Below are 14336 nucleotides of genomic sequence, written 5' to 3' on the forward strand. Positions count from 1 at the left end.
TATTTTAGTCCATGACGGAAAAATATTGCCATGGCATTATCTGAAACTTAATAAACCCTCTGCCTGTCAGAGGTGTCCGACCAACAGTGTGAAGAACAAATTGATAAGCACCAATTTAAAGTCACATATCGATAGGTGAAAGTCAGCTTCTGCTCGGCAAAGAGATGCGGCGCCCCCCAGTGGTCAATATGATTATTCTTCATATCTGTCTAACTCTATCAATGGAAAGACTTCTGTTATTCAAAGCCAACACAAATCTGGCTACATTATACATGATGATGCCAGAAGATGTATTTTTTTGGCAGAGTGAGATATATAATAATAGATGAAACAAAAGATACACACACAAGTACAAAATGTCTCTGCATGTCTCCCTCTCTTTTTCACGCACACGCACACGCACACGGACGCACACACACACACACACACACACACACACACACACACACACACACACACACACACACACACACACACACACACACACACACACACACACACACACACACACAAACACTTTCAACACCTGAGAGTAGCTGCCAGTCTTAAAACAACCCACTTGAAGCAGGAGGAAGAGCGTTTGGAAATATTCCTGGAATCTATTTTTTTCTCTTTTTTCTTTACAAAAAAAAGTCTGTTTGTGCGCCTACATGCATATTACTTCAGTTACCAAAACAGCACTGTTACCAAAACATTTACTAGTAATGATTATTGTACATCACATTTAAAGTATCTTTATTTCAGCACTTATTCTTTTCCTCTCACCTTCACAAAAGACAAAAAAATGCTGCTGCAAGATGAATAATTCCTACTCACATGAAACTACAGTGTCAGGTGAATTTAATACCTACACCTTTAATCTAGCCCTCTGCTTCATGTGCACATATCATAGTGTGTCAGTTGTCAATACACAGTAGAATGTGCCATTCTTCGTTATTGATAAGACACATTTCTTTTTCTGCTGAAATGTTTTGTTGTTTTTGTCATTTTAGACATTCCTTAACATATTTCATTCTTAAAGCTTAATTTGTTCCAATATCAAGTAGATGTTGTTACATTTTAATGTAGCGTATAAAATAAGCTACTGTACTAAATAAATATTTTTGGATTTGATTATACAATTATATTTGGTCCTGAGTCACCTGCTCATAGTCATACTATCCTTCTAAGTTTTCTAAGAGTCATATTTTAGCCTACAAGTGATCTAAATAAAAACATGTCTAAATGGATGCTGAAGCAGGACAGGGGAGACCTGAGGCTCATATACGTAGGTATTCATGTGCACGTATGCATGTGGATGCATGCACTGAGCTCTGATCCTGTCAGCCTTTTTCACCCATAGACTGTGAAAAACCCTATAAACTTCTCCCTCTAAAATGTTTCTGATACCTCCCCATGAGCTTGCTTGTTTCTTTTGACTTTTGTACATCAGAAAAAAAGAATGAATAACCCCTGGATTAAAAGGCAGGAAGCACATTTTGTATTTTTAATTATGCCTATAGGAAGAATATGGTGTATGTGTGTTGGAAGAAAGTGTGGGGTGGGCAAAGACAGACAGGCACTGGAATTTGGAATCTGCAGCAGCATTTTTTTTATTAGTTGGGCAGCACCGATGTCCTGTCCTAGCATGCTTTGTGTGTGTGTGTGTGTGTGTGTGTGTGTGTGTGTGTGTGTGTGTGTGTGTGTGTGTGTGTGTAGATTAATAGGACATTAAGAAAATATTTATTTTTTCGTTGTTCATGTTGGATGTTTTATATTTGGTCCTATCGAAAGAAACTTTGCTGGCAGTTTTATTTTTTTTAAACATTAAAACTTATTGCACGTGCCCGAGCATATTTGTGCGTAACGTGTACGTGCGGGTACGTGCGTGCCAACGTGCGCACACGCGCAGAAGAGAAATAGAGATAGACACCACATAGTCCCTTAAATCACTCAGACAATAATGATGCGAATAATGACACGCGCAGTAATTATGTTTCTGTACAACCCTTAACCAGGAGTCTCTGGGGAGGGAGGGGTCACCCCGGAGGAGAGCGGGTGCGAGGGGAGGGGGGAGGAGAGGAGAGAAAGTGGGGAAAGTGGGTGAAGAAGGAAAAAGACCTTGTGAGATTAAGGATTTTTTCTCCCCCCGCTGGTCTCCCCTCTTCATCCGTCCGTCCAGAAGAAAAACAGTAAAGACCGGAGAACAAGCGCTGCTGAATATATTTTTTCATCAATTAAATCAGCCTTAATGCATGCGCGCTCTTAATTGCCAGCTGGTGAAGTGCGTGTTGAGACGCACGGGCGCGAGGAAGCAGTTCCTCTCGCGCGCAAAGCCAAAAGTTTCTCTGACTTCAGGTGTCTCGCGGAGCGCAGGGGACGCACGAGGGAATTATTGGCCGCCGTATCGATAGCTTCAAATGCAATATGATGGATCGATGGAGTCCAGTGCGCGAGACATGGCTACTGTTGCTGCTTGTCTCGGTGTTTTACACCTCAATGGCAGGTAGGCTGACATATTAAGGACTGTTTACTTGTTTATCTTTGTGCAAATAATTAGCTCCCTGAGTTCAATTTTGCCTAATTGTATTTTAGCCTGTAAAAAGTTGAAGTTGATGCTTCCTCTTTCCTTTCCTTTCTTCCTCTCTCTGTGTCACATCAGTTGTCACCACCTGCCTTCCAGCCCCTGATGAGCTCATCATCGTTTAAGTGTCATCCTTAACCCTTCCTTAACATAATTTGTACAACTTTCATTTGTGGATCTAGACAAATATGTGATTGTCTATGTGATCTTGGTTTGTCACGGATAAGTCAATTCCCAAAACAACACCCCCCAAAACGTCTTCTAGTCATATTCCACTCAACTTTCAGAACAAATGGCTTTTTGACAGATGCTTTTATAATGCCAGGTCAGGCAGACATAAAGCTTATTGAACTGAACCACCATATTTCTGGGCTCCTTGAGCCCACTGCACATTTGCTAGACAGTCGAAAGGCATAGGCCTATATGTCTGGACTTGTTCTGCCATACCTGCATCAGTCTGTGCTCTCATACACCAGCATACAGGATTTTGAACTGGGTAATGGGGAACAGACTGAGGAAAATTAAAGTGAGCTGTGCTGAACTGTACTGGGGACTCTTGCTTACAGCAACCCCTCGAGCTGCACTGGAAACATATGAGGAGGACTTTGTTCTTCTGGAGCTTTTGGAGCCTGGTGTCACTCATGGTTATATCAGCATACATGCAAGTGTGCGCCATCAATGTGTTTGAGTAGCAAAGTGTTATGGACTTTGCTGTTGTATCTTCTTAAAGAGACCATGCAAACTACAGAACATTTCAAAACTAGAGAAAGTAAAGTACTTGTTGTCTGTTATAGCAAATGACCGATGAGTTAGGCCTAATGCATCAGGACAGGTCAGATGAGTCAGGTAATTCCTAAATATTAAATCGACTTCCAAATATTTTGTATTTTATATTTCCGTTTAAACTTTGTGATATTCATTGAAATGTCAAGTCAAGTTTCAAGACAAGAACATCACATTGAGCTTCAAAGTTCGTTCTTGACCTTGGAAACAATAGTTGAAATAGCAGTCTCATCGCATTTAGTCTACAGTATTTGGTAGCTATTGTGGAGCATTCGATCATACTACATCAGTAGATGGAATGTTGTAAGTTGTCATGGAATTGTAGATGTTTTTATTTCCATTTTGTCCCGAGCACTTATTGTCCATGTAAGCTTAAAGGAATAGTTTGACATTTTGGGAAATACGCCTACTGCTTTCTTACCGAGAGTTAAATCAGAAGATCAATACCACTCTCATGTTTGTACAGTAAATAGAAAGCTTAAGCCAGAAGCTGATTAGCTTAGCGTAGCTTAGCAAAAAGATTTAAATCTAGACAGCTAGCTGACTCTGTACAAAGGCAACAAAATCCACTAATTAGCACTTGAAAGCACATTAATTAACACTCTATATTTTGTTTGTTTAATGCATTTAAAAAAAACAACACTAACAACAACACTTTGCGGTGTCACATGATGATACATATCGGACTATTTCTTGGCCAGGGACAGTAAATTCCTTGTCTTGGAGGTTGCTAGGCATCTAGGAAAGACAAACTCTTGGCAAGAAAGCGAATAAGCAGATTTCCCAAAAATGTTAAAACAATTTTAAAACTGCTTACTACTACTTTAAAAGTTGAGCTTCAAAGTGAATTCTGGACCTCGGAAACAGCAGTTGGCAAAACAAGCTCAACTCAAGATGAGATGAATGAATGAATGAATGAATGAATGAATGAATGAATAAATAACATGGGATGTAATCGAAAGTTCCAGAACAGCTACTTAATGGACCTTGAGTTTAGGTTGTCGCATATAATGTCCTCATGGGCTTTACAGATCTAAAACACAGTTCTCAACCTGTCTAAGCACTCAGGAAAACCAAGGAAAAGCTTAAAAAAAACCCTTCATTTTAACTTCATTACATCTGTTGTTTTCCTCATTTAATGGCAGTTTTATTTGCAAGTCAGCATGCACCGCTTTATTTAGGATTACATCAGCGATTCACTGTGAAAGAGTCAGCGAACAGGTGACTTGGCAAAAACCCCACCATGGTGCCTCGACGTGCTGAATCTGAAGAGCTTCTGAGAGAGATAGCTGAAAATATTTATGTTATGCCCCTACAGCCTTCAAATATTTTTTAACAACCTGCCTTTGTACTGAAGATTAAAAGCAAACCTGCCTGCTGGCTACTTTATTCTAGTTTATGCAATCATGTCTCAGTGATGTATTCAAAAACTAAGTGAAGACAGAGGTTGTTAGGCTTTTTTGCAGAATGATTAGCCCACATGCTGGGTCAAACCTCACTCTGTCTGTGAAGGTCATTACTCAAGTGTGTGACCTCCTGACCTTTAGGGTCATCCAGGGTCAAACTCGGTCGGGGTGTAGCATCACCCACCTGGCGAGCAGAGAACACATAATTTAGGAATTTATTCGTAAATAACCCATCTGGTAAAGTGAAACACAGAAAAACAAAGTCCTACACACATATAGGGGTGTAACGATTCATCGGTCTGGATAGATGTGTCGATTCAGTGATCCACGATCCAATATTATCGATGCAAAGTGATACACATCATTTGTAACACGCCTCTTTATTTTAATTACCACTTTATATTTGTCCTTTTTATTAAAAAGAATAATTTGTTTTTAATTTAAATGTCCGGAAGAGCTCAGCAATAAAATTGTCAAATGGTATTTTACTAGCTTTTTTTGAGTTGCTATAAATGCAACTATGTTAAATGGGCATATGATATCGTCTCATATTGATCGCAGGCCCCTGAATTGAATCAAATTGAAATCGTATCGTGACAGACTCAGCAAATATCGTATCCTTGTCCAAAGAATCCATATAATATTGTATTGTTATAAAACTTGTGATTTACACCCCTACACACATACTGTATACAGTATAATGTCTCACTTTCCTCTTCAGCTACTGGACAAACTCGTCCGTAACACCTATAATTAAACTGTCTTCAGTAACATGTCACTCTGTTTTTTTTTGCCTACTGTCAAATGCCGTCACACACCTGGCTTTCAGCAGATTGGGTGTAAATTATGATCACAGTTATGAGCAATGTGGTCAAGTTACGGTCAAGAATGTCACAGTCTGGCCTAAGGTGTTTCAGGGTCATACCTGGTTCACTACCAGCTTTAAACCTGACCCTTGCTATTTATTGCTTTCAAAGTATTCAGTAAAATCATCTGGTTGCCAGTGTAACACAGCTATATCCAAGTATGTTTAGTTTAAAGCCTTCCTGCTAGATTTTGAGCTAATTGCTGAAAATGGTGTGATGTTTAGATAATGGAATAAAAAATAATATCAGTGTTCTGTTTGGTGAGAAAATCAGACTTGGTTTAAGATCTGTACTCTATGAGACTCTCAGCCAAGCAGACACACATTACTAAGTAAGAGATACCTGCCTCACCTTTTCAGTGTGTTTTTCTTACATTTCATTGCCTGGAATCAACAACTTGATAGCTTTTAATTTTTACCCTGGCACAACATTGAAAGACTAAAGGTTAAAAAGATCAGTTGCTGCATGTGTCTGCATAGGATGAAAATGTTAAAATTGGTGCCGTTCTTGCCAAACCCCAATCATTGATGTTACAGCAGGTGTTCTTGATTTGGCAGATGATGGGAAACACCTGCTGTGACTCTGAATGGGATGTGGCCAGAGGCACTAGAGCTGTAATTGGGCCTTAAAAAAGTTAGGCCCGACAAGGCCCGAGCCCGACAGAATTAGTTTGCAGATACCAGTATTTATGAACCAAAATATTGGACAAAATAACAGTTTGATCTGATGATGGCACTAGATTGAAAGTTAAGAGATCACCAAATATATTACAATTCATCTTGAAGAGAACCTGAATTTTCCTTCAGCTTCAGCTGTACTTTAGTTATTTAATGTTTAGTGTTGATTAGCAAACGTTAGCATGTTAACACACTAAACAAAGATGGTGACATTGCTAGTAATGTAGTAAGTAAAATGCTGAGCTCTTGCTTTACCATTTCTGGAAGATTTTTTGTCCTGGGGAGAGTGTAGCCTAGATCATGGAAATAGAATAGAACGGACATTCCCATTCAAATCAACGCAGGAGGGTCAGAGCAGCAGCCATTTTTATGTGTTCCGTTGCCATTGCAAAGAACTGTGGCCATTTTAGCGGGCTGACTTCAGCATAAACTTCCGTATAAACCGACTTGTGGTAAGTCGCCGATTCCCTGAAGTGAGGTTTTGCGATAAACGAGCAGTGGAGTAGTACGAAGCATGGAGAGGCGTCTTTTGTGCTCTATGCATTGCTGCTAGAAATGAAGTGAGGATTGATGGATTTCATTGCTTCAACAAGAGACTGACAAAAGAAACACACCGGCTTAATGGGGACGGAGGCCAAAGCGGATTTCTTAAATAGTGAGTGTGACACACTCTACGGCCCCACTGATGTGTGTTGTCAACATAACAACTAAGAACATTTGCCATTTTCTCTTGAACTGTACGTTCTACTCTCATTCTATTTCTATGGTGTAGACAGCTATGGGTCTTACCCGTCTTACCTCTTTTCGCCGGCCAGCAAAGAGTTTCACCACAAGAGCATAATGTGTGCAGAGGTTCATGAAATTCCATACAGGTACCTTGACCAACCAGTAGGAATGGCTAGCACAAAGACACAGTGAAAGTACTTTTTGTTAAAATGCACAACAAGACGGAGGAACCACTACCAGGAATATAACCCAGGTCCTTGTGGTGGTGGTTGTCGAATGTGTGTAGCCCCCTGCTCCCTTTAAGAGAACTATTAGTGAAATACAGTGTTTATGGTGCGTATGTTTTTGGAGGAATTGGTCCTTTTACTGTTTTAAAACAAGCCATACCAAAGCTACAGCCAAGCTACAGCCATTTCAAGTCCCTGCTAAATCCCCTCCAAGATATGTTGACTACTTTAAATAACTACAAGAAACAATGAGGGCAGAATCTGAAATGGAGATTCTGTTGAGAGAGAGATTGAGATGAAACAAAGACATGAAAACCTCAACAATAGATCTTGCTGCTTGCCTCAGCTTACCAAAATAACATGTATGGAGTTGCCTGCTCAAAGGAAACGTTTTTGTGCAGTGATTGACGAAAGTGGTCTTTGTAACTGACAGTTTGAGGAGGTTTTCAGGTCAGTTAGAGCAGAATGGATTGTCTGAAGGCATTCCTTTCAAGAAGACAGACAGAACAGAAGTGACAAACTCATAGTACAATGACGGCAAGAGATGTGAGCTCCAACAGTGTGTGGGCAGTGATGCAATTTAATGCTTTAACATTTATGTTCCAGTGACTATAATGTTTTAGTCCAGCGTGTGTAATTTTAGGGTGCCAAATGTGTTTGGATGGAAAATGTAGTATGAGTGTGCTGTGAGTTGTGGAGTACATTTTGTTCAACATTCTTCTACTTTCACATGAAATTAATGGTAGAGCATCTTTATAATAGACACGACTCTCTTTAAAGTTTATACAATTTAACAGCAATATCTAGGAGGGCAAAACAGCGTCAGATCAAGAAATGTATGTGTCTAATACTTTAGTTTAGGGACCGTTCAGTATTCATGGAATGGACCACCGGAGGAAAATAGGGGAGGGTCATGTCTTTTTATTCTTTGTTGATGGGAGGGTCATCCAATTGTCTTTAGTCTAGAGGGGAGGGTCACCCAACGTTTGTATTCATCAGAACAGCAAAAAATGTCTCGGCCCCTATCGCTAGCAGATGGGTCCCTCCTTGTTTAGTCAGCCAGACAATTTGAACTGTAGCTTTAGAGACCGTGGGATTTCCCAAACTGAATAAATCCTGCTCGCACATATAAACACAAAACTGCTTTGCTGGCTCCATCGTGTTGTAACTAAGACATCTGCTGACATTTTTTTTTTTATTATTCATTAGCATGATTGCCGTACTGTTTAGTTAAAAAACATCCAAAACACCGTACGAAAACATAGCGGACCAGACACAAGCTTTTATTTTGAAAAGTCAAAGCTTGCGCTGCGGACAGCACCAGCCGGGAGGGCATGAGACGGGAGGTCTCCAGGTTGCATCCCCAGCCATACCCGACTCAAATATCCTTTCGGTCCCTGTGATTATTTGTGAAATTGTGCAAACGAAAAAACAATGGGCATCTGTACATCTTTGCCATGCGCAAACCAGTATAGAAGGATTCAATAAATTGTTGGGGAGGGTCATCCCTTTTTTCCTAATCATTTTGGAGGGTCATCCAAAATGTATTGCTGGTGAAGGGAGAGTCAGATCTATTTTGACTAAAGATCCCAAAACTCCTCCGGTGGCCCCTGAAATAAATAACAAACAGTCCCTTATGACCAAATACCTGCAAAACATTCTCATCAGCCTCAGCTGTACTTTGGGTTTAGTGCTAAAGAGCACATTTAAGCATGCTATCACACTAAACTAAGATGGTGAACATGGTGAACGTGGTAAACTATCATTGTCTAAACGTATCTAAACGTTTGTGAGCATGTTGGCATGCTGACTTTAGCATTCAGTTCAGCCACACAACGCTGCTAACATGGCTGTTTAGTTTTAGTTTAGTTCATTTGCACAAGGATATAAAGTGCATACAATAGACTTTAAAAACAAGCAATTAAAGTGCATGAGAGGAAAGAAGCCTTATAGGCTTATTCAGAGTTCTCCCCCTATACGAAATAGAAGAAGAAAAAAACAACTAAACATGATAATTCCTCTACAAAAAAATAAAAAATTAAATTAAGGCAAGCAATACAACCAAGAACAAACGGACGGTTGTAGTGTTTTTGTAGTAGTTTTGTTTTGACTCTTTTGACATTTGTCAAACCATTTTCTATATTGTACCCTGCTATAACTGAAGTCAGATTTGTCCTAGTTTACAGCAAACACAGTTGACTTTGGTGTAAAGTCTCTGTTGAGCCTTTCCAAGTCTGATCAGAGAGCCATATCAATTTGTTTAAAGCAAAAAGAAGATCTGGCAGTAGGAATAGAATGGTTGGAGCATATGTTAAACACTATCAGTATGTAAGTATGAGACTGAAATGATTTAACTATGTACAAAAACTGTTAAATAATAGATGTTGTGATCTGTTTACCAATAGTCCATAAAACAGATTGACAGACCTTTTTTCTTCAAGTTGTCATGCATAGGCAGCCACTGAAAATATCAGGTAGAAGAGAAGCAGGAGTCATTTGATATACAGAGCATTTAACTGGACAGCTCATGTAAATGGGTGTGTAGTTTGTACTTTGGTTATTCCTTTGCTTGTTTCAAAAAAACACTCTTATTCAGTGTCCAGAAACAGTTATTTCATCACTGGTGATGTGATGATGGTTAAATATCTTATACTGCTATGCCAGGGTTTTATTTTAAAATATTTTTTCATGTGTCTTTGCGATGCGTCTTTCCAGCATATGACTATCTTTTGCTTAATGCCGAACTCACAGTTAGTTAAAGCTTTTATTTTGTTTTAGATGTTTCAACCATCTCTGCATGTAATAAACTTGACTTGATGGAGGATATGTGTCACTTCCTAAAGTATTTTGTTTGATCAAGTAAAGCCAATTTGATGCACGCTTGGCTTCCAAGCTATAGATTTTTTCTAGATTCTTTGTCATTGTGAAGTGTACAAGCGAAATGCAGTTTGTGTCCAACCAGAAGTGCAAAACAAAGCAGAAAAGTGCAATGCGATATTCAAATATAGACAGGTGGTGCATTGGCAGGACAAGAAATATATTGCAGTGTTATAAGAGCAGAATAAATATGGCTATGTAATAAGAACAATGTATGAACAACATGTACAGATATGTGCAATGTAGTAGCCGTGACATTATATTAGTAGTAAGAATAATAAAGATATATATGCATTGTATTAACAGAATATATAATAAGAAAAACAGAATAAATATGGATATACTGAATGAACCATATAGACAGATATGTACAGTATATACAGAAATGTGCAGTGTGGTAACCTAAGAATAGTAAGAATAAGTGTATGTGCAGGATGAATAGTATGAAGAGCAGTAGAATATGGCTATGTATAGGTGTAATTACAGCATGTACATTTGTAAATAAATAAATAGAACAGTATGGGTGGGGTAGGGTAGTTAATTATTAATTAAGTAATTATCACCGGGATGCAGCGATAGAGTTCAGAAGGGTGACTGCCGCAGGAAAGAAGCTTCCTCTGAGCGCCACCTCAGTCCTGTTGATGAGGATGGGGGTGTGTGTGCCAGCTTCAGACTTCTTGAAGTCCACAGTGAGCTCTTTGGTCTTCTTGGTGTTGAGAGCCAGGTTGTTGTCAGTGCACCACGAGGATAGGTGCTGGACCTCCTCCCTGTAGGCCGTCTCATTGTTGATGCGGATGAGACCAATCACCGTAGTGTCGTCTGCAAACTTTACAATGGTGTTAGAGCCATGTACAGGTGTGCAGTCATAGGTGAAGAGGGAGTAAAGGAGAGGGCTCAGCACACATCCCTGTGGTACGCCGGTGTTCAGGATAATTGTTGAGGAGGATTGATTATCTAACCTAACAGACTGAAGTCTGTTGGTTAGGAAGTCCAGAATCCAGTTACAGAAGGAGGTATTGATGCCCAGTTCACTGAGTTTGGTGATCAGTTTGGAGGGGATGATGGTATTGAATGCTGAACTAAAGTCAATGAACAGCATTCTCACATAGGTGTTGCTATAACATGTCATGCAGTACACAAAAATGTTCAAAAAAATTCATAATTAAAAAACAGATGATATACTGACATTATAAGAAATTGGGAGTTTTTTGGTAAACAAATATTGTCAAGATAATTACAGTAACTATATGTAATTTAATCTTTATCACTTTGCACTCTTGACACAGTAGGTCTGTGCTATAAATTTGTCTTATGTTTGAAAGTAACCTCACTCTTTGTTCTCCAAAATCAAAGTCACTGTCTGATGCAACATCCAACAATAATAGAGCACAGGGCCACAAAAAGCAATGTGTAGCTGTCCGAGAAGAGTTGGAGCCCCGTGACTGACAAATATTGATGCAGTCTTTGATCTGTGTTTGAGAGGAAGAGTGACTGTTGGATGAAGGGGAGAGAAGATTACGAGGATATGTTGGGACTTGAGATGTTGTGTGATTTCAACACGAGTGCCACAGATTCCTAGAAGGAGATAAGCAATACATGTCTGTCCTTCAGCTAGTTTCTTATTCTCTCTCTCTGTTACTGATATTAAGGATTCATCTAAGTGTGACTGTATGCATAGACTGTTGTCTGTGTGTGGGTATCCGACAGCAGGAGAGACTCTCTAGTGTGTTTCTTTGATGAGTGCCAGCTGAACTGGGGGGAAAGAAAACATATGGTCCCTCCATCCTATTCTTCCCTCTGCACTCTTTCTCTGTCTATTGTTCTCTCTGGTTTTCTTCTCCCTCTTTTTATCATTCTCCTGGTTTAGTCTCTGTGGAGAGCCATGTCAGATGTTTGAGAGAGACGTTTGAGGAAAACTAGAGAGAGTAAAGAGGTCTGGAATGACTCCTGGGGCAAATCCTCTGTGGAAAACCGTGTGTGTGTGTGTGTGTGTGTGTGTGTGTGTGTGGCTCGACCAAACATTAGTTCTTGTTTCTGCAAAAAGAATGTTATTGCATTCTTCACCATTACTGAGTTAATGACAGACTAATCACAAACGCACACATATTGATACAACCGCACATGTACACAGAAAGGACTTACCCAGTCTTTCTTCAAACACACACACACATAGACACACATCTGGTTTCCAGCAAATCCATAGTCTTTTTTAATACGGTGCCTGTTAACTTGTTTGTGTGTCGGTGTGTTGTTTGTGTCTGTGAGTCTGCTCCACTTACTTGTGTATCCTGTATGGATAAATGTGGAACCTTAAACCGAGATGGATTTCAGATAAAAGACCGTGTCCTCCACTTCACACTTCACTGCTTTACTGCTTTACTTTTTTGTCAGCCTTTTGTAACATGTCTTTGTAACATCATCACTTGTAACACTCCCTCCATCCATCCATCCATCCATCCAATAGTTTTTTTTTGTCAATGTCATCATAGAATTCAGTGTTTCTGCTATCAGTTACATAACTCACTGTAGAGAAAGACAAGTGGGCAGAATAACATAAAGTCTGTAAACAAGCAAACAGAGTAGTCTGATTCTCTAAGCCAGTGTATTTGGTACTTTATGTGTATTTACTTAAAGTGCTCATATTATGCTCATTTTCAGGTTCATAACTGTATTTTGAAGTTGTACCAGAATAGGTTTACATGGTTTAATGATAAAAAAACACCATATTTTTGTTGTACTGCACACTAAGGCTCACAATTGCTAGCTAGCTGTTTCACTAAATGCAGTCAGTACAAGGCAGGATTAGCCAGGAGACTTCTTCTAAATGAGGGCGCACTTCCAACTTTGTGTGGAATACCTGCGGAAGAGGGACATGTAAGTAGTAGTCCTGTCACGATAACAAATTTTGCTGGACGATAAATTGTCCCAGAAATTATTGCGATAAACGATAATATTGTCGTTCCGAGACCATTTTCATCTAATATAATGATAATGGCATAATAATGCAGGTACACCTTTTCAAAGATCAATACTTTTATTTCTAAAGAATATTTAACACTGGAACTGGAAGACATTTTAAATATCCACAATATGTCTATGATCTCCTTTAGTATGTCGTCTTTCACGCTGTTGTACAGTTGTGGAATTTCCGTATGTTCTCCCAGGCAATTCATACTGGCTGTCAAATGTTTGCAGCATTCGTTGAGTGTTTGTGCGATAGACTACAGACTCTGTACTACATTTAACAATTATTTATTAAACACTAAATATTACATTTAAATAATATATAATTAATAAATTAAGTCTATCTATATGGCTATCTGCCACATAATAAATAGCCACAAAATAGTTCTGTTTTTCAGTCTTCATTTTGGCGAAGGTGCAGCTTCTGCTCCTCTGCAGGTCGGAGCTTCACTCACACACAAACACACAAACACTGGCGCAACTCTGACACACTTTCCGCACTCCTTGTCCGCGGATAGCTGTAGGCTTGTACCGTTAATGTTCTGTGCATTGTCGGACACATGCAGCCACTTTCCTGAAACCGCTTGCGAGACTGATAAGTCCACAGCGGCGTGTATGTCCGAGCTTGCCTCCACCTGCAGGTTGTCAACTGTGGTTTGGAATAAACGGGAGAAAACAGGATGCCGAGTAACACGGCGGATATCGCTCATATACTTTTTTTTTTTTTTGACGGCGCCTTAACTGCAAAGTGCTGCGGGAAACCCTGCTCTAACTCTCAACTAGCGTTTTCTGTCTCTCGCTCTCCGCCTGGAGTCCCGCCCACACAAAGACCATGCGACTGACAAGAGGGTTCACTCCTCGTTACGCTAAGGAACCGAGAGTGGTCCTCCAGTCCAAGGAAAACAAACAAGCATGCAAAATTGATTTATTGACTATCGTGACAGGCCTAGTAAGTAGTTCCTTTGTAGATTATGGTGAACTTGTGTGTGTTGTAGCAGTGGTTTGCCATTGAGAACGAGGGGGCTAGCATGGTTTAGCCCCCTCGTTTCGGCTAGTGACGTAGAAAATCCTGCAGATTTTGAACAGCTCACCCGGAGACTGAAGGCAGGTTACATTCAGAAACCCTTATCTCACTCAAAACAGCATGGTTGTTTTTTTTTTTTACAAGTTTGTATGCGTGTGGAGCACCAGAGACACAAAATAACACCCCAAATCCCAGAAAAATTGTTTTTTTTCATAATCTGGGC

The 14336-nt window shown here is 39.7% G+C and overlaps 1 protein-coding gene across 1 annotated transcript in view; it reads left to right on the top strand.

Annotated features, from left to right (window-relative positions):
* Positions 1-2077: 2077 nt before the first annotated feature.
* The window catches only part of LOC144534247 (uncharacterized), a 47435-nt gene continuing 35176 nt past the window's right edge, over positions 2078-14336 (top strand). The window contains exon 1 of the mRNA XM_078276080.1: positions 2078-2485. Within this exon, the coding sequence (XP_078132206.1) occupies positions 2407-2485 (79 nt within the window). The 5' untranslated portion in view covers positions 2078-2406. The remainder of the gene's footprint in view (positions 2486-14336) is intronic.

Source organism: Sander vitreus, chromosome 2 (genome assembly GCF_031162955.1).
Source record: "Sander vitreus isolate 19-12246 chromosome 2, sanVit1, whole genome shotgun sequence".
Taxonomy (NCBI): Eukaryota; Metazoa; Chordata; class Actinopteri; order Perciformes; family Percidae; genus Sander; species Sander vitreus.